The 26,176-nt window shown below is 45.6% G+C and overlaps 1 protein-coding gene and 2 non-coding genes across 4 annotated transcripts in view; all 3 read right to left on the bottom strand.

Annotated features, from left to right (window-relative positions):
• Nucleotides 1-7,666: 7,666 nt before the first annotated feature.
• Nucleotides 7,667-7,769, bottom strand: LOC132393614 (small nucleolar RNA SNORD89). Its single transcript, XR_009512004.1, has one exon. It is a non-coding gene; the product is annotated as a small nucleolar RNA SNORD89 (small nucleolar RNA).
• A 10,384-nt stretch (nucleotides 7,770-18,153) lies between these two features.
• The window catches only part of arpc2 (actin related protein 2/3 complex, subunit 2), a 31,105-nt gene continuing 23,082 nt past the window's right edge, over nucleotides 18,154-26,176 (bottom strand). The window contains exons 9-11 of one of the 2 annotated variants that reach the window (XM_059967515.1): nucleotides 25,132-25,232; nucleotides 20,487-20,603; nucleotides 18,154-18,541 (exon numbers count right to left, since the gene is read on the bottom strand). In XM_059967515.1, the coding sequence (XP_059823498.1) occupies nucleotides 18,517-18,541; nucleotides 20,487-20,603; nucleotides 25,132-25,232 (243 nt within the window). In that variant the 3' untranslated portion in view covers nucleotides 18,154-18,516. The remainder of the gene's footprint in view (nucleotides 18,542-20,486; nucleotides 20,604-25,131; nucleotides 25,233-26,176) is intronic. The other variant, XM_059967516.1, reaches the window with a different exon arrangement.
• Nucleotides 18,922-19,031, bottom strand: LOC132393612 (small nucleolar RNA SNORD89). Its single transcript, XR_009512003.1, has one exon. It is a non-coding gene; the product is annotated as a small nucleolar RNA SNORD89 (small nucleolar RNA).

The raw sequence follows: 26,176 nt of genomic DNA, 5'->3' as shown, positions 1-26,176 counted from the left end.
GGTGCAGAGGACAGAGTTTCAAGTTCTTGGATCATTGGAACCTTTTCTGGGGAAGGGGAGCACTTGTACAAGAGGGATGGGTTGCACCTGAACTGGAGGGGAACTAGTGTCCTGGCGGGGAGGTTTCCTGATGCCACTTGGGAGAGTTTAAACTAGTTTTGCAAGGGGCTGGGAACCGGAACCCCAGGTCAGTAAGAGAAGGATCAGACAGACAGGAGATGTCAGGAAAAGTATTGAAATAACAGGTGTGATGGGTTGGATAGTTGGAAGTGCACTACAGAGCAAGGGCAAGATCACAGTTGCACTCAGGGCAGACATAGTGGAGGGGTGAGGCACTGAGACCATTTAGGTGGAACTCAGGAATGGGAGGGGTGCAATCACACTGATGGGATTGTAATACAGACCCCCTCCCCCCAGTAAACACCGGGACATTGAGGTACAGATATGTAATCAGATTAAGGAAGTGTGCAAAAATTGCTGTAACGGGGGGAATTTCAACTTCCCTAATATAAACTGGGACCTTCTTAGTGTAAGGGGTTTGGATGGGGTGGAATATGTTAAGTGTATCCAGGTAGGTTTCTTAAATCAATATGTGGATGGTCCATCGAGACGAGAGACCATACTGGACCGGGGGTTGGGTAATGAGCCTGGCCAGCTGACCGACTTCTCAGTGGGTGAGTAGTTGGGGAACAGTGACGATAACTTCTTAACTTTCAGGATAGGTTCTTGTGGGAGAGTTTAAAATTGGAGCAGGGCAAATTGCGAGGGCATTAGGCAGGAACTAAGAAGCATTACTTGTGAACACCTTTTCTCTGGCAAGTCCACATCAGACACGTGAAAGATGTTTAAGGATCAATTGCACAGAGTTACAGGCAAGATATACTCCTGTTAGAAGAAAGGGTGGGGATGGAAAGATAAGAGAATCATAAATATCCAGAGAGGTGATAAATTTAGTCAAGAAGAAAAAGATAAAGCATGCAAATCTTTGAAAGTCAGGATCAAATAGAGCACATTAGAATTAGAAAGAAAGCAGAAAAGAACTAAAGAACGGAACTAGGAAAGACAGGAGGGGCCATGAAAAGTCCTTGGCAAGTCAGATTAGGGTGAATCCCAAGGCATTCTATACATACATCAAGAGTAAGAGGGTGGAACCACTCACGTGTAACACCCTGGGAAAGGTTTCACTGCTAATGTAATGGGGTTTCTGTAGCAGCCGTGTTTGGGTTATGGCTAGAGGTAACGGGGGCCATCCAATGAAGGGAGTGTTTTTTTCTTGTAATGTGCCTGAGAACAAGGTGATCTGGGTCTTTTGTTTGGCAAGGGATGAAGAGGGAAGACGCCGCAAAGGAGAGGTTGTAGACAGCAGGACGGAGTGGACTTGGAGGAGGCCGGGAGTTGAGGCAGCCCAGGGGAATCGATGGAGGGTCAACGGATGGGAAACCCTGAGCTCCAACTTGTACATTAGACTGTTTCATTAAAATGGGCCCTTTTTGTTTTTCTTTACTAACTCTTTAGTCAAATTAAGAGTTATAAAGCTAAATCATTTAATCGTTATGGTGCACTGTCTGTTATTTCATGATTCTGATTTGTAATGGGGGAACAGATCACACAGCATCCACATAAACAAAAAGTTTTGCACCTCAGATTCCACATGTTTGGCAGGGCCAGAGACTGTCTTCCCTAGACTAATGCCGCTGGCCGAACTTGAGGGTTACAATTGTTGGGGCTTGTCCGGGATTGATTTTGTTGGATGCTGTGTGATTGCCTTGTGCACTGAACCAGTGGGTTGTGTGTTTAAATCTGTGCTAGTATAGATGCTTATGGGGTTGAGTGGTGGTGTACATTCATGGGGTTACTGGTAACCAATGCGTGTGCGTTGAGTGGGGTAGAAATTTGTACTTGGGACAAATTGTTAATTTGACTTTTAAGTACCGTTAAAGCTGTTGACAAAGTTATGATTGTGGGGCGGAGGTTTAATAAAATGGCGGGCAAAGACTTTGTTTTAGTTTGGACTAGCACCTGCGTAATGGCAGAGGAACTTTCTGGTACTATTGGGGCCCCATGTGAGGGGGGGTACCGAGGGCTACATACATTCCAGGATTCTGTGGACACAGGAAAGAAACTCGGATGGTAGTTTGTCTCCCAGGTGCCAGGGCCCGGGACGTTTCAGATCACATCCAAGATATCCTGCAGTGGGAGGGAGAACAGCTACAGGCCGTGCTACATTTTGGCACCAATGACATCGGTAGGAAAAGGGAAGAGGTCCTGAAAAAAGACTACAGGGAGTTAGGAAGGAAGTTGAGAAGCAGGACCGCAAAGGTAGTAATCTCGGGATTACTGCCTGTGCCACACGACAGTGAGAATAGGAATAGAATGAGGTGGAGGATAAATGCATGGCTGAGGCATTGGAGCAGAGGCAGGGATTCAGATTTCTGGATCATTGGGACCCCTTTTGGGGCAGGTGTGACCTGTGCAAAAAGGACGGGTTGCACTTGAATCCCAGGGGGACCAATATCCTGGTGGGGAGGTTTGCTAAGTCTATCGGGGAGAGTTTAAACTAGAATTGTTGGGGGGTGGGAACCAAACTGAAGAGACTGGGGAAGAGCAGCTGGCTTACAAATAGAGAAAGTTTGTAGACAGTGTGAGAGGGAGGATAGGCAGGTGATAGAGAAGGAACGTGCTCAGACTGAAGGTTTGAGATGTGTCTATTTTAATGCAGGGAGTGTTGTGAACAAACAGAGCATGGATCAGTACTTGCAGCTATAATGTGGTGGTCATTACAGAGACAGGACAGGAATAGTTACTTCACATGCCGGGTTTTAGATGTTTCAGAAAGGACAGGGAGGGAGGCAAAAGAGGTGGGGGCATGGTACTATTGATCAGAGATAGTGTCATGCAGAAAAGGTAGACATCATGGAGGGATTGTCTACGGAGTCTCTGTGGGTGGAGGTTAGGAATAGGAAGGGGTCAATAACTTTACTGAGTATTTTTTTATAGGCTGCCCAATAGTAACAGGGATATCGAGGAGCAGATAGGGACACAGATCCTGGAAAGGTGTAATAATAAGAATTGTCGTGATGGAAGATATTAATTTCCCAAATATCAATTGGCATCTCCCTAGAGTAAAGGGTTCAGATGGGGTGGAGTTTGTTAGGTTTGTTCAGAAAGGTTTCTTGACACAATATGTAGATAAGCCTACAAGAGGAGAGGCTGTACTTGATTTGGTATTGGGAAATGAACCTGGTCAGGTGTCAGATCTCTCAGTGGGAGAGCATTTTGGAGATAGTGATCATAATTCAATCTCTTTTACAATAGCATTGGAGAGAGATAGGAACAGACAAGTTAGAAAAGCGTTTAATTGGAGTAAGGGGAATTATGAAGCTATCAAGCAGGAAATTGGAAACAGATGTTCTCAGGGAAACGTATGGAAGAAATGTGGAAAATGTTCAGGGCATATTTGTGTGGAGTTCCGCATAGGTATGTTCCAATGAGACAGGGAAGTTATGGTAGGGTACAGGAACCATGGTGTACAAAGGCTGTATTAAATCTAGTCAAGAAGAAAAGAAAAGCTTATGAAAGGTTCAGAGAGGTAGGTAATGTTAGAGATTTAGAAGATTATAAGGCCACTAGGAAGGAGCTTAAGAAGGAAATTAGGAGAGCCAGAAGGGGCCATGAGAAGGCCTTGGCAGGCAGAAATAAGGAAAATCCCAAGGCATTCTACAAGTATGTGAAGAGCAAGAGGACAAGATATAAAAGAATAGGATAGTAAGATAATAAGATAGTGGGAAAGTATGTATGGAACCGGAGGAAACAGCAGAGGTACTTAATTAATACTTTACTGCAGTATTCACTATGGAAAAGGATCTTGGTGATTATAGTGATGACTGAAAAGCTTGAACATATAGATACTAAGAAAGAGGATGTGCTGGAGTTTTTGGAAAGCAGCAAGTTGGCTAAGTCACCAGGACCAGATGAGATGTACCCCAGGCTGCTGTGGGAGATGAGGGAGGAGATTGCTGAGCCTCTGGTTGCTTTGCATCATCAATGGGGACAGGAGAGGTTCTGGAGGATTGGAGGGTTGTGGATGTTGTTCCTTTATTCAAGAAAGGGCATAGAGCTAGCCCAGGTGAGACCAGTGAGTCTTACCTCAGTGGTTGGTAATTTGATGGAGAAGATCCTGAGAGGCAGGATTTATGAATATTTGGAGATGTATAATATGATTACGAATAGTCAGCATGGCTTTGTCAAGGGCAGGTCGTGCCTTACAAGCCTGATTGAACTTCTTGAGGTTGATTGAACTTTTTGAGGTTGTGACTAAATACATTAATGAAGGAAGAGCAGTAGATGTAGTGTATATGGACTTCAACAAGGCATTTGATAAGGTACCCCATGCAAGGCTTATTGAGAAAGTAATGAGGCAAGGGATCCAAGGGGACATTGCTTTGTGGATCCAGAACTGGCTTGCCCACAGAAGGCAAAGAGTGGTTGTAGACGGGTCATATTCTGCATGGAGGTCAGTCACCAGTGGTGTGCCTCAGGGATCTGTTCTGGGACCCCTAGTCTTTGTGATTTTTATAAATGACCTGGATGAAGAAGCAGAGTGATGGGTTAGTAAATTTGCTGATAACACAAAGGTTGGAGGTGTTGTGGATAGTGTGGAGGGCTGTCAGAGGTTACAGTGGGACACTGATAGGATGGAAAACTGGGCTGAGAAGTGGCAGATGGAGTTCAACCTAGATAAATGTGAAGTGGTTCATTTTTGTAGGTCAAGTATGATGGCAGAATATAGTATTAATGGTAAGACTCTGGGCAGTGTGGAGGATCAGAGGGATCTTGAGGTTGGAGTTCATAGAATGCTCACAGCAATTGTGCAGTTTGACTCTGGGGTTAAGAAGGCATGTGGTGTATTGGCCTTCATCAATTGTGGAATTGAATTTAGGAATCAAGAAGTAATGTTGCAGCTATATAGGACCCTGGTCAGGCCCCACTTGGAGTACTGTGCTCAGTTCTATTCGCCTTACTACAGGAAGGATGTGGAAGCCACAAAAGGGTGCAGAGGAGATTTATAAGGATGTTGCCTGGATTGGAGAGCATGCCTTATGAGGATAGATTAAGTGAACTCGGCCTTTTCTCCTTGGAGCGACAGAGGATAAGAGGTGACCTGATAGAGGGGTACAAGATGATGAGAGGCATTGATCTTGTGGATAGTCAGAGGCTTTTTCCCAGGGCTGAAATGGTTGCCACAAGAGGACACAGGTTTAAGGTGCTGGGGACTAGGTACAGAGGAGATGTCAGGGGTAAGTTTTTGATGCAGAGAGTGGTGAGTGTGTGGAATGGGCTGCTGGAGGTGGATACAATAGGGTCTTTTAAGAGACGTTTAGATAGGCACAAGCTTAGTAAAATAGAGGGCTATGGGTAAGCCTAGTAATTTCTAAGGTAGGGACATGTTCAGCACAGCTTTGTGGGCCTAAGGGCCAGTATTATGCAGTAGGTTTTCTATGTTTTTATATTTCTACAAAAAGGAGAGTGCTGTGGAGTGGGCCAAATCGCAAGTTGAGTCTCCCATAGCTGGAGGCAGAGACTTCAAAGACAGGATTCTCTCATTTCTGAGGAGTGAGGGGAAGGAGTAGTTGGATTTGGAATGTCCAATGAGTTCCTGTCCCCCAGTGACAAGTGAGAATTCTGAGCTAGTGTCAGCCCTTACCTTTCTGGCGAATGAATGGCCCAGCACACAGGCTGAGGGTCCTAGTTATCGGAAGCTAAGAATATTCTGTGGAATAAAGCACGCCCCTGAGAGGGAAGAGGAGTTTGAGACTTGGGAAGAGCAGGCCTCTCAGTTGTTAGATGAGTGACTAGCTCTGATGACATAAAGAGATAGAGATTGGTTGAGAGTTTGAGAGGTACAGAGGTCTCAAAGAATCAGGACACCACTGGATAGGCTGGCCTATGTAGCACTGGGGAACAAAGTGTAGCCCTTATGCTTTGGGGTGCTATGCCACTGCCTTTCACAGCAGGGTTGGACTTTGTGCTTTGCAGGAAGGGTTGGCAAATTATCCCAATATCATGAGGACATGACTAAATTTGGTTGGGTGGGGGGGAGAGTGTAACACCTTGGGAAAGGTTTCATTGCTAAAGTAATGGTTTTTCTGTAGCAGTGTTTGGGTTATGGCTAGAGGTAACGGTGGCTTTGGAATGTTTTTTTCTTGGACGAAGGATGAAGTGATCTGGGTCTTCTGTTCAGTGAGAGATGAAGAAAGAAGTAGTCAGAAAGAAGAGGTCATAGACAGCAGGATGGAGTGGACTTAAAAGTGGGGTCGGGAGTCGATGAAGCCCGGGGAAATCGATGGAGGACCAATGGAAGGGAAACCGTAAGCTCTAACTTCTGCACATTAGACTGTCCCATTAAAATGGGCCCTTTTCTGTTTGTTTTTCTTTACTAAACCTTCAGTCAAATTAAGAATTATAAAGCTAAATGTTTAATTGTTATGGTGCACTGTCTGGTATTTTTTGGTACTGATTTGTAATGGGGGAGCGGATCACACAAACAAGAGGTCTTACACTTCAGATTTCACACGTTTGGTGGTGCCAGACACTGTCTTCTTTAGACTAACGCTGAGGGTTACACAACGATAAAGGGGAATATTTGTTTGGATGAGGAGAATGTGAGTGAGGTTTTGCTTCAATATTTACCAAGGATATGGAGGGAGGAGATCAGTGCTGAGTGTATAAATATATGAAGTTGCTTAGAGGTCAAGGAGGAGGAAGTGTTGGGTCTTCTAATGAGTATTAACGGTGATAAACCCCAGGGCCTGATGGGATTTACCCCAGGTTATTGAAGGAGGCAAAAGATGAGATTGCTGGGCTCTTGACCAGTATCTTCGTGTTCTGTCTAGCCACAAGTGAGCTCTCGGAGGACTGATGAGTGGCTAATGTTGTACCTCTACTTAAGAAGGGAACAAGGGAAAATCCTGGGAACTATGGCCCAGTGAGTCTTATGTCAGTTGCAGAGAAATTTTGGAGAAAATTCTTAGGGATAGGATAGATGAGCATTTGGAAACCCATGGCCTAATTAAGGAGAGCCAGCATGGCTTTGTGTGTGGCAGGTTGTGCCTTACCAATGTGACTTGAGTTTTTTGACGAGATGGCGAGAGTGACTGATGAAGATAGAGCAGCAGATGTTGTCTACATGGACTTTAGTAAAGTCCCTCATGGGCGGCTAATCCAGAAGATTAAGATGCATGGATCCACAGTGAATTAGCTGTTTGGATTCAGAAATTTTTTACTCAAAGAGTCATGGATGCCTGGAATGTGGTGGTAAAGGAAAATACTTTAGAGTCTTTTAAGAGATAGTTGGATAGGCACATAAATGTAAGGAAAATGGAGGGATATGGACATGGTGGGAGGGATTAGTGTTTGGATGTTTATGATTTGCTTTTTAGCTGGTTTGGCACAGTGTCGTGGGCTGAATGGCCCGTTTCTGTACTGTACTGTTCTATGTAACACCATGAATTCCCACACACCACTGACTCCTTCCACCTATCCTGCTCCCACACACACACACACACAGTGTCTGCTCTGTTCCAGACCAGGCATTGGTGCAGAATATAGGGGATGGGGTGTGTGAGGATAGGGAGTTTTCCCCCTGACACCGTTGTGCATGGGGATGTCTGAGGTCAGACAGTGTTTCTCTGCCACCGTGCTCCCACTGAGAATCGACTGCCGGGCGGAAACACTGCAATTTTGGCCTTTTATTGTCATCACCCCTTGGCCTAACCCCACCATTTCTCCCCGCCCCTTCCCTCTGCACCGTTCCCAATCCCCAACTCTTCTGCCTCCCCACACCTTCCCACCTCACTCCACCCTCTCCCCTCACCACCATCTCTCCGTTCCAGCCTTCTCCTTCTACCCTTTGCAACCCTCCGCATCCTCCTTCCAGCTCCACCCCATCTCAACCCTCTCCCCGTTCCCACCTCTACTTCCTCCCCATCCTTGAGGGGCAGAAGCTGACCCACAGCCCAGGAGTGGGGAGGAGGGAGAGTCAGCCACAGTCACGGTTTGATTAACTCAGATATACTGTTATTATCATTTCAACAGTAATCTCCTCTGCACATTCTCTGAGACTTCCACATTCTTCTTGTGAGGTGACCAAAACTGAACACAAAACTCCAAGTGCGGTCTAACTAGTTTTATAGAGCTGCAACGTTACCTCGTGGCTCTTGAACGCAATGCCTCAACAAATGAAGGCCAACACACCATACAGCTTTCTCTTCTTTTTATTTCAGATTTGCTTCTACTACTGTTAGAGCTTGTTGTCTACGTTCTGCCGGTGTGTTTTCGGGCCGATCGAGCGATCTGGCGCTTTGCTGTCGCGAGAGGAGTCCACGAGGCTGTGAGTGATCTCTTCCTCTCCCTCATTGATGTGGGCAGATGGGGCTGGGGCAAGGGTTAGTTGACACTGATTGTAGGTTTGGACTACAATTAGTTTTTAAGGTGTGTTCCATTTCTAGTCCGGGTTGTGCTTTTTTGTTATTACTATTGGGCGATTTTTGAATTGGGTGGTCTGCAGGTATTCGAACAGTGAGCTGAACTGAACTGAAATATGTCTTTTGTATTTTATATTCTGTGCTTTCAATCTTTTTTTGTTGCCATTTGCGCATGGGGAGAAGGGGGTTTTGACGTTTGATGTTTTTCTTTGAGCAAGGTGGTTCCATGGTTCTTTGTTTGAGGCTGTCTCTGGGGAGACAGAGGCAGGACTCTGTACACTCAGTTGCAAGGAAAAGTTTGTGAACTCTTTGAAATTACCCGGTTTTCTGCATTAATTATTCATAAAATGTGGTCTGACCTTCATCTAAGTCACAATGATAGACAAATACAATCTGCCTGAACTAACATTGTACTGCTCCTCGTCAATAGTGAGTACCCCATTTAAACAACCACTCTGTGTTCAAAAAATGTGAACCCCTGGGGTAATACCTTCTACAACAGCTATTTGGAGTCAGGTGTTCCAATCAGTGAGCTGAGATTGGAGTTGTGGGTTGTAGAGGTGCCCTGCCCTATATAAAAAAACACACAAGGTCAGGTTACTGATAGAGCGTGCTCCTCTCACGAATGATCCGTTTAGTGCACTATGCCTCGATCAAAATGACTGTCAGAGGACCTTAGAAGAATTGTAGAGATGTGTGAAGTTGGTAAAGGCTACAAAATCATTTCTAAAGACCTGAATGTTCATCAGTCAACAGTAGGAGCAATAGTCTACAAATGGAGGAAATTCAGTACTATTGCTATTCTCCCTAGGAGAGGGGATCCTGTAAGAATCACACCAAGAGCACAACGTGCAATGCTGAAGGAGGTCTTCAGCTTTCAAACTTAGGAGAGCTCGAAGGGGCCATGAGAAGGCCTTGGCATTTAGGATTAAGGAGAAACCCAAGGCTTTCTATGCAAATGTAAAGAACAGAAGGATGACAAGAATGAAGGTGGAGCTGCTAAAGGATAAAGAAGGCAACATGTGCCTGGAAGCAGAGGAGGCTGGGGAGGTCCTAAATGAATACTTTGCTTCAGTATTCACAAGTGAAAAGGACATTGATCAGGGTGAGGTCAAAATAGAACAGGCCTGTGTGCTGGACAATGTGGAGATTAAAGAAGAAGAAGTATTGGATCTTCTTAAAAACATCAAGGTAAGTCCCTAAGGCCGGACTTGATATACCCCAGGTTGCTGTGGGAAGTGAGAGAAAAGATCACTGGAGCAGTAGCTATGATCTTTGAATCCTCTTTAACTGCAGGGGAGGTGCCAGAGAATTGGAAAATGGCAAATGTAGTTCCCTTGTTTAAAAGAGGTAATAGGGAGAATCCTGGGGACTATAGACCGGTGAGTCTTGCGTTGTTGGTCTGCAAACTATTGCAAAGGATTCTTAAGGATAGGATCTATGAGCATTTGGAGAAGTACAGTCAAGGATAGTCAACATGGCTTTGTGAAGGGAAGGTTGTGGTTCACGAGCCTGATTGAGTTTTTTGAAGAGTTAACAAAAGAAATTGATGAGGGTAGGATGGTGGATGTGGTCTACATGGATTTTAGCAAAGCATTTGACAAGGTCCCCCATGAGAGACTCATCCAGAAAGTCATGAGGCATGGGATCAGTGGAACCTTGGCTGTTTGGATAAAAAATTAGCTTACAGGAAGAAAGCAGAGGGTAGTACTAGAAAGAAAGTATTCTGCCTGGAGGTTAGTGACTAGTGGAATGCCGCAAGGATCTGTCCTGGGACCCCTGCTCTTTGTGATTTTTATAAATGACCTGGATGAAGAGGCAGAAGGATGGGTGAGTAAGTTTGCAGATGACATGAAGATTGGAGGAGTTGCGGATGGAGCTGTAGGTTGTTGAAGGTTACAAGAGGATATAGACAGGCTGCAGAGTTGGGCAGAAAAGTGGCAGTTGGAGTTCAATCCGGATAAGTGTGAGGTGATGCATTTTGGAAGGACAAACCAGAAGGCTGAGTACAGGGTTAATGATTGATTACTTAAGAGTGTGGATGAACAGAGGGACCTTGGGGTTCAAATCCATACATCTGTCAAGGTTGCTGCACAGGTTGATAGGGTAGTTAAGAAGGCCTATGGAATGCTAGGCTTCATTAACAGGGGGATTGAGTTCAAGAGTAGAGAGGTCATGTTGCAACTCTACAAATCTCTGATGAGACCACACTTAAGAGTATTGTGTTCAGTTCTGGTCACCTCATTATAGAAAGGACGTGGAAGCTATGGAGAGGGTGCAGAGGAGATTTACCAGGATGTTGCCTGGATTGGAAAACAAGTCTTATGAGGCAAGGTTAGCAGAGCTGGGACTTTTCTCTTTGGAGCGAAAAAGGATGAGAGGGGACTTGATGGAGGTCTACAAGATTATGAGAGTCATAGATAGGATGAATAGCCAGTACCTGTTTCCCAGGGCATGAATAGCAAACACCAGAGGGCATATATACAAAGTTAAGGGAGGGAAGTTCAGGGGAGATATCAGGGGTAAGTTTTTCACACAGAGGGTTGTGGGTGCCTGGAATGACTTGCCAGGGATGGTGGCGGAGGCTAAAACATTAGGGGTATTTAAAAGCCTCTTGGACAGGCACATGGATGAAAGAAAAATAGAGAGTTACGGGGTAGTGTGGGTTTAGTACCTTTCTTTAAGGAATATATGGGTTGGCACAACATTGAGGGCTGAAGGGCCTGTACTGTGCTGTAGTATTCTAGGTTCTAGGTGAAAAAGAACCCAAGGGTAACAGCAAAAGACTTACAGAAACCTCTAGAATTTGCTAAAGTCTCTGTTCTTGCGTCCACTATAAGAAAAACACTGAACAAGAATGGTGTTCATGGAAGAACACCATGGAGGAAACCAATGCTCTCCAAAACAAAACATTGCTGCACATCTCAAGTTTGCAAAAGACCACCTAGATATTCCGCAATGCTTCTAGGTCAATATTCTATGGACAGATGAGCGGAAAGTTGAACTTTTTGTCAGAATGCATACTTCTATATTTGGAGGGAAAAGGGCACTGCACAGTAACTCCAAACCCTCATCTCAACTGTGAAGCATTGTAGAAGGAGCATCATGGTTTGGGGCTGCTTTGTTGCCTCAGGACTTGGACAGCTTGCAATCGTTGAGGGAACAATGAATTCAAAATTTTATCAAGACATTTTACTGTCCATCACCTGAAGCTTAATAGAAGTTGGATGATACAACAAGACAATGATCCAAAACACAAGAGTAAATCAACAATAGAATGAAGAAAAATGAGGAAAAAATGAAGAGAATTTGTGTTTTGGAATGGCCAAGTCAGAGTCCATCCCTTAACCCAACTGAGATACTGTGGTGTGACCTAAAGAGGACTGCTCACACAAGGTATCCCAGAAATATTGATGAACTGAAACAGTTTTGTATGGAGGAATGGTCTAAAATTCCTCTGCTCCATTGTGCAAGTCTGATCAGCAGCTACAGGCAACGTTCAGTGGAGGTTATTACTGCTAAAGGAGGTTCTACCAGTTATTAAATACAAGGGTTTACATACTTTTTCCAGCCTGGACTGTGAATGATTAAACAATATGTTCAATAAAGACATGAAAAGTACAATTGTTTGTGTGCCATTAGTTAGGCAGATTGTGTTTGTCTATTATTATGACTTAAATGAAGATCAGACCACATTTTATGAGTAATTAATGCAGAAAATCAGGTAATTACAGAGGCTTCACACATTTTTATTGATACAGTACATTGATAATAAATGTACTTTGAATCTTTTTAACAACCCATCAACTAGAGTGGCAAGTTTATGGGATCTGAGAAGATAGATCCCAAGATCCCTCTGTTCCTCCGTACTGCTAAGAAGTTTGCCATTAACTTGCTTCAGCATAGAGTTACATCTTAGCACAGAAGGAGGTCCTTTGGTCCAACTGGTCCATGACCATACTGTTAAAATAGTAATCAAAAGGATACCCTATCTCTTCTGTCTACACAATGTCCATATCATTTCATTGTAGACCATAAGATATAGAAGCAGAATTAGGCCATTTGGCCCATCATGTCTGCTCCACCATTTCATCATGGCTGATCCATTTTTCCTCTCTGCCCCAATCTCCTGCCTTCTCCTCAAGTCCCTTTATGTCCTGACAAATCAAGAATCCATCAATCTCTGCCTAAAATATACATAAAGACTTGCCCTCCACAGCTGCTTATTGCAAAGAATTTCAGATTCATCACTCTCAGGCTAAATAAATTCCTCCTCAGCTTCATTCTAAAAGGAAGCCCCTCTATTCTGAAGCTGTGGTCTTAGACTCTCCCACCATAGGAAACATTCCTTCCACATCCACACTATCAAGGCCTTTCATCATTCAGTAAGTTTCAATGAGGTCACCACTCATTCTTCTGAATACTAGTGAATCTAGGTCCAGAGCCATCAAAAGCTCTTCTATGGTAAGCCATCCAATCCTGGAATCATTTTTGTTAACCCTCTCAGGTGTTATCACATCCTTTCTAAGTAAAGGGCCCAAATCTGATCACAATGCTCTAAGTGATACCTCACCAGTTCTTTATAAAGTTTCAATATTACATCCTTGCTTTTATATTCTAGACCTCTTGAAATGAATGCTAACATTGCATTTGCCTTCCTCACCACAGATTCAACCTGAAAATTAACCTTTAGGGGATCCTGCATGAGGCCTCCCAAATCCCTTTGTATCTCAGTTTTTTGTATTTTCTTTTCATTTAGCAAGTAGTCAACCCTTTAATTTCTTCGACCAAAATGCATGACCGTACACTTCCCAACACTGTATTCCACCTGCCATTTCTTTGCCCATTCTCCCAAGTCTTTTTGTAGCCTCTCTACTTCCTCAAAACTAACTTCCTCCACCTACCTTCATATTGTCTGCTAACTTTGCAACAACGCCTTCAATCCCATCATCAACATATAACGTAAAAAGAATTGGACCCAACACAGACCCCTAGTCACAGCAGCCAGCCAGAAAAGGCTCCCTTTATTCCCACTCTTTGCCTCCTGCCATCAGCCACTGCTTTATCCATGCTAAATCTTTCCTGTAATACTATGGGCTCATAGCTGGTTAAGCAGCTACATGTGTGACACCTTGTCAAAGGCCTTCTGAAAATCCAAGTGTACAACATCAACCAATTCTCCTTTGTCCATCCTGCTTGCTATTTCTTCAAAGAATTCTAACAGATTTATCAGGCAAGTTTTCCCTTGAGGAAACCATGCTGACTATGGCCTATTTTATTACGTGCCTTCAAGTATCCTGAGACCTCATCTTAATAACTGTCTCCAACGTTTTCCCAACCACTGAGGTCAGACTAACTAGCCTATAGTTTCATTTCATCTGCCCGTTTCCTTTCTTGAAGAGTGGAGTGATATTTACAATTTTCCGGTCTTCTGGAACTAAGTGATTCTGGAAAGATCATTACTAATGCCTCCACGATCTCTTCAGCCACCTCCTTCAGAACCCTGGCGTGTACATCTTTAGACCTTTCAGTTTCCCAAGAACCTTCCCTCTCGTATTGTTACTTCACACCTGACACCTGGAATTTCCACCATACTGCTAGTGTTTTCTGCAGTGAAGACTGAGGCAAAACACTTATTCAGATCATCCACCACTTTGTTGTCCCCCATTACTACCTCTCCTGCATCATTTTACAGCTGTTCTATATCCACTCTCACCTCTCTTTTACATTTCATGTATCTGAAGAAACCCTTGGTATCCTCTTTAATATTATTGGCTCGCTTACTTTTGCATTCCATCTTAACTTTATTAATGACTTTTTAGTTGCCTTCCATTGGTTGCTAAAAGCTTCCCAACCCTCTAACTTCCCGCTATTTTTTGCTTTATTATATGCCCTCCCTTTGGTTTTGACTTCTTGTTAGCAATGGTTGTGTCTTCTTTCCTCTAGAATACTTCCTCCTCTTTGGGGTGTACATATCCTACACCTTCCAAATTGCTTTCAGAAATGTCAGCCATTTGCTCTGCTGCCATCCCTCCCAGCATTCTTTTTTAATCAATTCTGGCCAACTCCTCTCTCGTGCCTCTGTAATTCCCTTTACTCCACTGTAATACTGATACATCTGACTTTAGCTGCTCCTTCTCAAATTTCAGGGTGAATTTGATCATATTATGGTCACTTGTCCCTAAAGGTTCTTTTACCTAGAGCTCTCTAATCAATTCTGGTTCATTGCACAACACCCAACCCAGAATAGCTGATCCCCTAAGTAGGCTCAACCACGAGCTGCTCTAAAAAGCCACTCATAGGCATTCTAGAAATCCCCCCACCCCCTGTAATCCAGCACCAACCTGATTTTCCCAATCTGCCTGCATATTGAAATCTCTCATGACTATTGTAACATTGCCCTTTTGCCATGCATTTTCTATCTCCCAGTTGTAATTTGTAGGCCAGAACCTTACTGCTGTTTGGGGGTCTGTATACAACTCCATCAGGGTCTTTTTACCCTTGCAGTTCCTTAGCTCTATCCACAATGATTCAACACCTTCAGACCCAGTGTCACCTTGTTCTAATGAAAGAGCAACACCGCCCCTCTGCCTTCCTGCCCACCCTTTTGATACAATGTGTATCCTTGCACATTAAGCTCCCGGCTATAATCTTTCAGTGATGATTCAATGATGCCTACAACATCATACCTGCCAATTTGCAATCGTGCTGCAAGTTCATCTACCTTATTCCGGATACTGCACACATTCAGCTACGACCCTTCAGTCTTGTCACACCATGCTCAATGTTTTGATTCCTAACTTTGAGGTCTTTTCAACAGATGCCTCCACTAACTGTTCTGGCATTCTGGTTCCCTATCCCTAGCAACTCCAGTTTAAACCTCACTGTGCAGCATTAATAAACCTTCCTGCTAGGATACTAGTCCCCCTCCAGTCCAGGTGCATACCATCCCTTCAGTACAGGTCCCACCTTTGCTGGAAGAACCCAATTATCCAAAAGTTTTACGTGCTCCCTCCTACACCAACTCCTTAGCCACATACTAAACTGCATGATCTTCCTAGTTCTGGCCTCAGTAGCAATCCTGAGATCACAACCCTGGAGGTTCTGCCCTTTAACTTAGCACCTAACTCCCTATACAGAACTTTGTCACTCATCCTGCCCATGTTATTGGTACATGCATGGACCATGACTTTGAAACGTAGAAAACCTACAGCACAATACAGGCCCTTCAGCCCACAATGCTGTGCCGAATATGTCTTTACCTTAAAATTACCTAGTCCTCTATTTTTCTGAGCTCCATGTACATGTCCAGGAGTCTCTTAGAAGACCCTATCCTATCTGCCTCCACCAATGTTGCCAGCAGCCCATTCCACGCACTCACCACTCTGAGTAAAAAACTTACCCCTGACATCTTTGTACCTACTTCCAAGCGCTTTAAAACTGTGCTCTCTTGTGTTAGCCATTTCAACCCTAGGCAAAAGCCTCTGACTACACAATCAATGCCCCTCATCATCTGATGAAGGCCAATACATCATATGGCTTTTAACCATCAGCAGCGTCCTATGGACTTGGACCCCAAGATCCCTCTGATCCTCCACACTGCCATTAACACTATTCTGTCATCCTGACTTACCAATATGAACCACCTCACACTTACCTGGGTTGAACTCCATCTGGCACATCTCAGCCCAGTTTTGCATCCTATGAATGAACCGCTATAACCTCTGACAATCCTCCACACTATCCACAACACCTCCAACCTTTGTGTCATCAGCAAATTTACTAACCCATCCTTCCACTTCCTCATCCAGGGCATTTATAAAAATCACAAAGAGTAGATGTCCCAGAACAGATCCCTGAGGCACGCCACTGGTCACCCACCTCCATGCAGAATATGACCCATCTACAACCACTCTTTGCCTTCTGTGGGCAAGCCAGTCGTGGATCCATAAAGCAATGTCCCCTTGGATCCCATGCCTCCTTACTTTCTCAATAAGCCTTGCATGGGGTATCTTGTCGAATGCCTTGCTGAAATCCATATACACGACATCTATTGCTCTTCCTTCATCAATGTTAGTCATATCCTCAAAAAATTCAATCAGGCTTGCAAGGCACAACCTCCCTTTGACAAAGCTTTACTGACTATTCCTAACTATTTTATGCCTCTCTAAATGTTTATAAATCCTACCTCTCAGGATCTTCTCCATCATCTTACCAACCACTGAAGTAAGTCTCACTGGCCTCTACTCCCTTTCTTGAATAAGGGAACAACATCTGCAACCCTCCCATTGCCATTGATGATGCAAAGATCATCGCCAGAGGCTCAGCAATCTCCTCCCTCGAGTCCCACGGTAGCCTGGGGTACATCTTGTCCGGACCTGATGACTTCTCCAACTTGATGCATTCCAAAAGCTCCAGCACATCCTCTTTCTTAATATCTACATGCTCAAGCTTTTGAGTCCACTGTAAGTCATCCCTACAATTGCCAAAATCCTTTTCTGTAGTGAGTACTGAGGCAAAGTACCTCTGCTATCTGCTCCAGTTCCATACACACCTCTGGCTGTTCACAATCCACTTAAGAATACTGAGGACTCAATCCCCGATATCACAGACCCTGGTACCCAGGAGGCAACATACCGCCCAGGCATCTTGTTCTCACCCACAGCACCTCCTGTCTTTTTCCCTAACAAATGCCCTATCACCATAGCATGCCTCTTCTTCCCCCTTCCTTTCTGAGTCACAGAGGCAGACTCAACCCCATGACTTTGCTGTTAGGTCATCCCCCGACCCCAGACAGTATCCAAATCCTGTTGTTCAACAGGATGGCCATAGGGGTAATCTGCATTGGCTCCTTAACTCCTTTCCCCTTCCTGTCACCCAGTTTCCTTTGTCCTGCACCTAGGGTGTAACTACCTCTCTGTATGTCCTATCTATCACCCCCTCAGCCTCCCGAGTGATCCCATGTTCATCCAGTTTCAGCTCCAACTCCTTAATGCAGTTTGTTCGAAGCTGCAGCTGGATGCATTTCTCTCGGTTGTGGTGGTCGGGGATACTGGAGGTCTCCCTGTCTTCCCACATACCGCAAGAGACGCCTTCCACTATCCTAGCTGAGCAGATGTAAAGAAATGGATAAAACTTAGCTTTACTTTTCTTTGCTTTCTCTGAGCAAAGCCTCACATTCACATCTCTTACAAGTTCCTAAAGTTTTTGCCTCTACCTCCACCCCAGGCACCCACCACTCTTTAAAAAAAAACTTGCCCTTCACATGTCCTTTGAAATTATCCCCTCTGGGGCATTTCAACCCCTGGAAAAAGATTATCAAAATAGACATCTCATAACCTTATAAACCCTCACTATTTGAGAGAAAAAACCCAATTTTGTCCAATCATTTATTACGGAACCCTCTCCAAAGCCTTGGCATCCTTCCTGTAATGGGGCAACTAGAACTGCATTTAATACTCCAGATGCAGCCTAACTAGAGTTTTATAAAGCTGCAGCATCCTGACTTTTTAATTCAATGCCTTAATGAATAAAGGCAAGCATGCCATATGTTGTATGTTCTATAATAGTTTTTATTTACAGTGTTAATGCTTCACATCTGGAGTGTCTAAAACAAAAGTCAGACACATAACAAGACCAAAAGATCAAAATGAAATACAGATAGCAAGGGTGACATACAAAAACTTTATTTTTCTGGAAGTGCTACTGTCTCCGTCAGCGCTGCGGCACAGTTCGAGGGCAGGGACTGGGAGTAACATACTGAATCGATTTATTACAGGCCATGGAAAGCAACAGCGAAATGTTAAGGACACGGATCGGAGAGGTGAAGGGGCTTTTATTTCCATTGGGAGGGTCCCAGGAAGTAGGAATTCAACACAAGGGAAGCTTGGAAAATGACAGAAGGTGGGGAATATTTCTGGGAATGCACTGGAAAGGTCCCGCTGACCACGGCAATGATTCTTTGTGTGTGTTTGTGGGGGAGGGATTGGGGAGGCTTTTGGGCTTTCCTCGCCCATCTGTGGCCGCCAGTTTATTATCGGGCAGTAAAGGTCTTCCCCCTGTGGAGAGAGTGCGGCAGTCAGAACAGTACAATAGTCCTTCTTCTCCCCACTACCACCTGTACACCACTGAGACCCTCTCCCCCACTTACTCTGCAAGGTCCCACACACTGACAACCCCCCACCCCATGACCTCCTACACTTCATGGGCACCCTCCCCAACTCCTTCAACCTCCCACGCATCAACCAACAACTCCCCGTCACCTACTGAAGACCACTGATCCCCACCACCCCTTAAACCGTGAGCTCCTGCACCCATCACCCCTGACAGACTGCACCCTCATCCTGCTCACACACAGTCTGCTCTGCCCTACACCTGGCATTGGTGCAGAATGTAGGGGATGGGGTGGGTGAGCTCCCCTACGTCACTCCACACCGTGCCCGAGGTCAGACAGTCTCGCTCTGGGGTTCCTGTCATCGTGTCCCTACTGAGAACCAACTGCTGGGGGGAGCACTGCAATTCGGCCTTTTATTGTCATCACTCCTCGGGCACGGGTGATGCCACGCTACACCTCTACCTCTCCAGATCCCACCATTTCCCTCCACACCGCTCCCAATCCTCACTCCTTCCCCTCTCCACCACCTGCCCTCCCCAAAATCTCCCACCCCACCTTTCCCCTATCATCACCACCCTCTCCCTCTCCCCATCCTTGAGCAGGACCTGAGCCGCAGCCCCAGGAGAGCGGGGAGGAGGCAGTCAGCCACTCAGATATACCGTTATCACCATTCCAACAGTAATCAGCAAACTGACCAACCCTTCCCATACCACCCACCACGTACCCCTCCCCAAAGCGAGAGAGTCAGAAAATAACACTCTCCCCAAGAAGCAAACTGAGTGGAGAGAACTGGCAGAAGGAATATAGTGTAGGGAAGTGTATGGTTGTGCAATTTGGTAGAAGGGGTAAAGGCTTGCTATATTCTAAATGGAGAGCAAATTCAGAAGTCAGAGGTGCAAAGGTATTGGGAGTCCTCGTGAAGGATTCCCTGAAGGTTAACTTACAGATTGAGTTGTTGGCGAGGAAAGCAAATGCAATGTCAGCATTCATTTTGAAAGGAATAGAATATAAAGGCAAGGATGTAATGTTCAGGCTTTATAAGGCACTGGTCAGACTGCACTGGAGCATAGTGAACAGTTTGGCTCATTTTATCTTAGAAATGATGTGCCAGCATTGGAGAGGGTTCAGAGTACGTTCACCAGAACGATTGGGTTAAAGTATGAGCAGAGCTTGACAGCTGTAGTTCTGAAAAATAAGATGCAATCTCATTATAACCAACCGAATAGTGGAAGAGCTATATGGAATGATGTGGCAAGTATGTTTCCTGTTGTGGGTGAGTCTAGAACCAGAGGGCACAGATCAGAACAGGAGGACATCCTTTAGAACAGAGAGGAGGAGGAATTTCTTTAGCTAGAGGGTGGTGAATCTGTGGAATTCATTGCCATGAATGGCTGTGAAGGCCAAGTCACTGGGTATATATAAAGCAGAGGTTGATAGGTTCTTGATCAGTAAAGGTGCCAGGGAGAAGGCAGGAGAATGGGGTTGAGAGGGATAATAAATCAGCCATGATGGAATGCTGGACAAGACTCAACAGGCTGAATGGCCTCACTCTGCCCCTATAAAATGTGGTCTTTTCAGAGCTTGTGAACATGTATCCCACATCTCAAAACACCGTTGGCCGGACTTCATTCACACCCTCCCCTCCCCTCACAGTAAAAAGGCTGACCCTGCTCTCAGTAACAGGGTCTGCATAACTGTTTCTTTGCAGTGACTGAGAATCTAATCCCCCTCCCCTCCGGAGCTCCACACTGGAGAACCGCAGCAGAGCACACACTGGGGAACAGAGTCTTCTGCACTGCTACGGTGAACTCTCTCTCAGGCGGAACACCGCACTGCCGAGGTGGCTGCACCTCTCCCTGCTTCACTCACACGAGTATCTATCAGCAGACCTGACTCTCCGAGACTGCACTGCGCTCCCTGTCCACTCCCTACGCACTGGGGCTACTGGACTATCGCCAAAGACTCTTTTCTGTAAAAAGCAGAACGGTAGTCTGCCACGGAAAAACCTGGGGGGGTAAAAGCGGAGATGAATGGACTGCAATATAAAGCAACACAGAGCAAGGAGAGACTGCCCCTGTACACACAGAAACTCAGAGTGAGTGCAGAAAGATTCAGACCGGTCCCTGAGAGTGATGGGGCAGGAGCGGCAGAGCTCAGTGCATTGGGCTGAAGGAGAGGACATCACTAACACGTGATTCTGCTGATACTGAAAACCCAAAGGGCAACACACACAAAACTCCGGAGAAACTCAGGTCAGGCAACATCAATGGAGGGGAACAAATATATCAAGTTTCGGGCTGGGACTGTTCATCAGGACTGGAGAAGAAGAGAGCATAAGAAGGTGGGGGGAGGGGAAGGGTGATAGGTAGACCAGGTGAGCGTGAAGGTACGTGGGCGGGGATGCAGAAAAAGGTGGGAGGTGATAAACAGGGAGTGCTAAAGGGTTGAAGAGGGAGGGAGGGGATAGGAGAGGACATTTCTACCATAAATGCTGACTGATTTGCTGAGTTTCTCCAGCATTTTGTGTGCATTGCTCAACAGGAGGGGGACATGTTCCCTGCAGGAAGAATCCATAATCAGGATTCACTGCTCTATAACAACAAGGTGATTCTGGACTGAAATGTGGGGAATTTTGTCACTTGTATGGAGGTGAGCAGTCAGAATTCTTTGCTGTGAAGACTCAAAATTCCAAAAATATTCAGAAATTTCTGGATACAGGACTGGGGCAGGAAAGGATGAGATAGAACAGCCACAATGTTTTTTAACAGCAAAGCATAAGCTTCCTGACACATTACTTCAGCCTAAAGTACCAATGGGGACAGGTCTGCCTCTAACACCGGGGCACGGTACCAGTCGGATCGCGTCTGTTCCTGTGTAACACTGGGGTACAGTATTGGTGGGATCAGGTCTGTCACTGTTACATGGATGGGGGTTCAGTACCAGAGGGGACAGGTCTGTTCCTGTATAACACTGGGGTACAGTACTGCTGGAGACAGCTCTGCCTCTAAGACAGGGGTACGGTACCAGTGGGGATGGGTCTGTCACAGTATAACACTGGGGTACAGTAGTGGTGGGTACAGGTCTGTCTCTGTACAACACCGGGGTACAGTAGTGTTGGGGACAAATCTGTCACAGTATAACACCGGGGCACAGTACTAGTGGGAACGGGTCTGTTCCTGTATAACACAGGGGTACAGTACTGCTGGGGACAGATTTTCCTCTAAGACAGGGGTATGGTACTAGTGGGGATGGGTCTGTCACGGTATAACACTGGGGTACAGTAGTGGTGGGGACAGGTCTGTCACAGTATAACACTGGGGTACAGTAGCGGTGGGGACAGGTCTGTCACAGTATAACACTGAGGTACAGTAGTGGTGGGGACAGGTCTGTCACAGTATAACACTGGGGTACAGTAGCAGTGGGGACAGGTCTGTCACAGTATAACACTGAGGTACAGTAGTGGTGGGGACAGGTCTGTCACAGTATAACACTGAGGTACAGTAGTGGTGGGGACAGGTCTGTCACAGTATAACACTGGGGTACAGTATTGGTGGGGACAGGTCTGTCACAGTATAACACTGGGGTACAGTAGTGGTGGGGACAGGTCTGTCACAGTATAACATTGGGGTACAGTAGCGGTGGGGACAGGTCTGTCACAGTATAACACTGGGGTACAGTATTGGTGGGGACAGGTCTGTCACAGTATAACACTGGGGTACAGTAGTGGTGGGGACAGGTCTGTCACAGTATAACACTGGGGTACAGTAGTGGTGGGGACAGGTCTGAGTGATATACGTGAACACTCAAGACATGCAAAGCAGAATTCAAATGACATACAAAGCTTTCGATGAAGTCGTGGAGCAGAAATAAATTTGGATGCAAAGAGCCTGGCGAGGTTCCAGGAGGTACAAACAGATCTACTGTACAGGCAGGAGGGGGAAGAGTATTAAAGGAAATCAATACCCTGAAGAGGACATGGTTGCATGGGTCAGCGGACAGTTTGCACCCAGTGCCAAAGCACTGATTATGAACAGAGGGGATCTCACTGTGGGCAAGGAGGGATCTGGTTGGGCACCAATGACCAGAAGGATGGATTTGGTTAAATTATTGGCACATCCCAAATAGCCACAGCTTGTAATTGCATACTGAGGGGATGTGGCAGTCCCTGTCTGAACTTTTGGCAAGGATGTGCCCTCCATTCCTCGATGGGCAGATAAGACACTGCTCCCAGTAGCTTCAGCTCTGCCGCTACTGCGAGACCCACAGATCGCAGGGAGATCTGGTGATTGCCCAGCCAAAAGCCCACACTCCTGAGTCCTTTATGGAGTCGAGGAGCACTACAGCACAGAAACAGGCTCTTCTGCCCATCTAATCCATGCTGAACTGTACTTCTGCCTAGTCCCATTCACCCACACCTGGACTATACTCCTCCCATGCATGTACTTATGTAAACTTCTCCTAAATGTTGAAACTAAACCCACATCAACCACTTTGGCTGGCTGCTTGCTCTACACTCTCAAGTGTAGAAGCCCCCCCGCCCCCCGCCCCCAGGTTCTTAAATATTTCAGCTTTCATCCTTAACCTCTAGTTCCAGTCACACCCAAACTCTGGAAAAAGCCTGTTTGCATTTACTCTATCCATACCCCTCATAATTTTGTACACCTGTATCAAATCTCCCCTCATTCTCCTAAACTCCAGTGATTTATTCAACCTTTCATTAGATCTCTGGTCCTCAAGTCCTGGCAACATTCTTGTAGTCAGGGGGAACCCCTGGACACAAACAATGGCAGACACCTCCCATTGCACCACCCCCACACCCACTCAACTCCACTGAACCCTAATCTTCCAACTCTCTCTGCCCCCTGCGAGGACTGAACCTGGCTTCAGAGCAGTAGTGATAGATAGCCACTGCCCCACAGTACCTAGTTTGATCCTGACCTCCAGCGCTATCTGTGTGGAGTGTCTACAATTTCCACTTGGCTGTGCGGGTTCCCTCCCTATCCCCATCCCCTAGACTTGCAGGTTCAATAGGTTAATTGCCCCCAGTGTGAGGCTGAGGGGCAGAACCTTGCAGGGAGACATTGGAATGTGTCAGAGTTTGGAGTTCAATTCCGACGTCATCTGTAAGGAATCTGTACGATCTTTCCAGTGAACGCGTGGGTTTCCTCCCACTATCCAAAGACATACCAGCGAGTAGGTTAATTGATGATTTCCCTGTGATTAGGCTAAGGCTGAGTATGCAGATAGGTGGACATCAGAGAGCACTGGGCCGGAAGGGCCTGCCCCACAATAATACATAATAAATAATCAATAAATACATAAAATAAATTTAAAAAGGGGATGAGGGCTGCAGGGGTAGTAGGTGGTTAGTGTATTGATGAGCCGAAGGGCCTGTTCTCATGCTGTAGGACTCCATGCCTGAATGGGAGTGGTGCTGGTAACACCACTCATGGTTTCAATCACCCCCACCCCCCACTAGTGTTGGGAAAGTCGCAGGTTTATAACGTTGCTACCAGCCATCTAGGAACTGCCAGGCTCCTAATGCATCCAATTGTAATATGACATAAAGGAGGGAGCACTTAACGGTTAGATACAAACTTAATAGATGACTAGATTATCAAACGATTCAACAGTGCAATAGTATCTATGAAATCTAAAAGCAAATTAATTTATTGCAAAGCCTTGTAAATAGCAAGCTTTGTAACACAACCTGACTCATTTAAACTTTATTTAAAGCAGAAGCAGCCATGTGGACCAGCTGGGTCAGTTTCAACACGTGATTTCTCTGAACTGTAGCACCTCTATTTCTGCTGGCTCTCACTTCCCCTGACCAGCCTCAACCCTCTTGCAGAAGCCAGCCCCTTCCTCAAACAAGGCACAAATTAGGAAGAAGCAAATTATAACAGAACATTACAGTCCTTTGGCCCATGATGTGCCGAACTTTTAACCTACTCTAAGATCGTTCTTATTTGTCCCTCCTACGTAGCCTTCCATTTTCTACCATCCATTAAATGTTTTCTGAACTGCCTCCAAAGCCTGTAGAACACTACAGCGCACAAAAGGACGTTTAGCCCACGATGTTATTTAGACCCTTTAACCTACTCCAAAATCAACCTAACCATTCCCTCATACGTAGGCACATGGATGATAGAAAAATGGAAGGCTAAGAGTTTCTTAAATGTCTTCTGCACTGTCTCCAAAGCATATGGAACATAGAACAGTACAGGCACTTTGACCCACCATGCTGTGCCAGCCTTTTAACCTACTACAGTCTAACCTTTCCATTCTATATAACCCTCTCTATTACTCTGCCATCTATACGCCACAATTGATTCTGCAGTTACTAGAAATTTTGAGCAACGCACAATATTTTTGTATACGTTGGTCAAAGTAGGGAGGAGGCGGACTGCCCAACATTTGGAGGGGCTCATCCTCAGAGGTGTCAAAGGTGGTGACTCGCATTTGCCTCCCAGATTTTATCCAGTGAACCATGAAAACTCGGACCCTCCTCTTGGGCCCTCCCTTCATACTTACGACATAGTCTTCATTTCCTTCTTCTCACTCTCAGGGCGTGCACGGTTCAGCACCTTGAGGAAGTCCGATGTCTTGGCCCTCATACGGGTGTGGATGTAAGCCTGTGAACACATGGTGATTATCAGTGACCTCAAACAAGAGCAACCTGTTGTGGAGGGTAGTGTGTGTTGAAAAGGGGGGTGGAACCAGTCTCTCTCCTCTGAGGACATCGTGGTCAGTGTCAGGAGCCACTTGCATCTGCAGAATGTGTTGGTTGCTGACACAAATGAGGCATTTCACAATGTTTTGATGTACATGTGACAAATAAGTTACTATTCCAATGTGAGTCTCAACTGCAAGAGAGGGAGGTTTGGGGAGTGCCGTCTGGGCACGTGGTGTGCACTGAGTCACAGCATGCGGTTGGTGAAATGAGCCAAGAACATATAAACTCCTTACAAACAGTGGCAAGAATTGAATCGGCAATCACTGGTGTGGTAAAGCTGTGCAGCCATTAAGGGTGATGTTCTTTTTAAAGATTTGCTTTGGCACGTGTACATCGAAACAAAGTGAAATGTGCGACTTGCGTCAACAACCAACAGTCTGAAGACTGTGCTGGGTGCAGCCCTAAGTGTTGCCATGCTTCCACATGCCCACAGCATACGTCCTTGGGACCCACAGGAAACCCACGCGGTCACGGGCAGAACGTACAAACTCCTTACAGACAGCAGCTGGATTTCAATCCCAATCACCAGCACTACGGTACTGAACACCCTTATTTATGCCATGAGATAACCCACGTTATTATGAATTCTCCATGCAGATAAGATCAATTCAACTTGTGCCCGTCCTGAGCTCACACATCTCTAATTACTATTCCCACATTTTCACTGTGCACTATAACCTTGTTCCTTCTTTCCAGATTTCTGCATTTTTCTCTTACCTTGCCCATTTGCATTAATAACTAAATGAGGCGCAGGCCATAAAGAAGAACTTTCCACCCACTTCTGCTGAAAAGACTGCATGAAAAATTTGAATGGTGTTCTGGACTGCACAGTAGTGTAGTAGC

This window comes from Hypanus sabinus, chromosome 4 (genome assembly GCF_030144855.1).
Source record: "Hypanus sabinus isolate sHypSab1 chromosome 4, sHypSab1.hap1, whole genome shotgun sequence".
NCBI lineage: Eukaryota > Metazoa > Chordata > Chondrichthyes > Myliobatiformes > Dasyatidae > Hypanus > Hypanus sabinus.
This window is presented reverse-complemented; position numbering and strand designations above follow the sequence as displayed.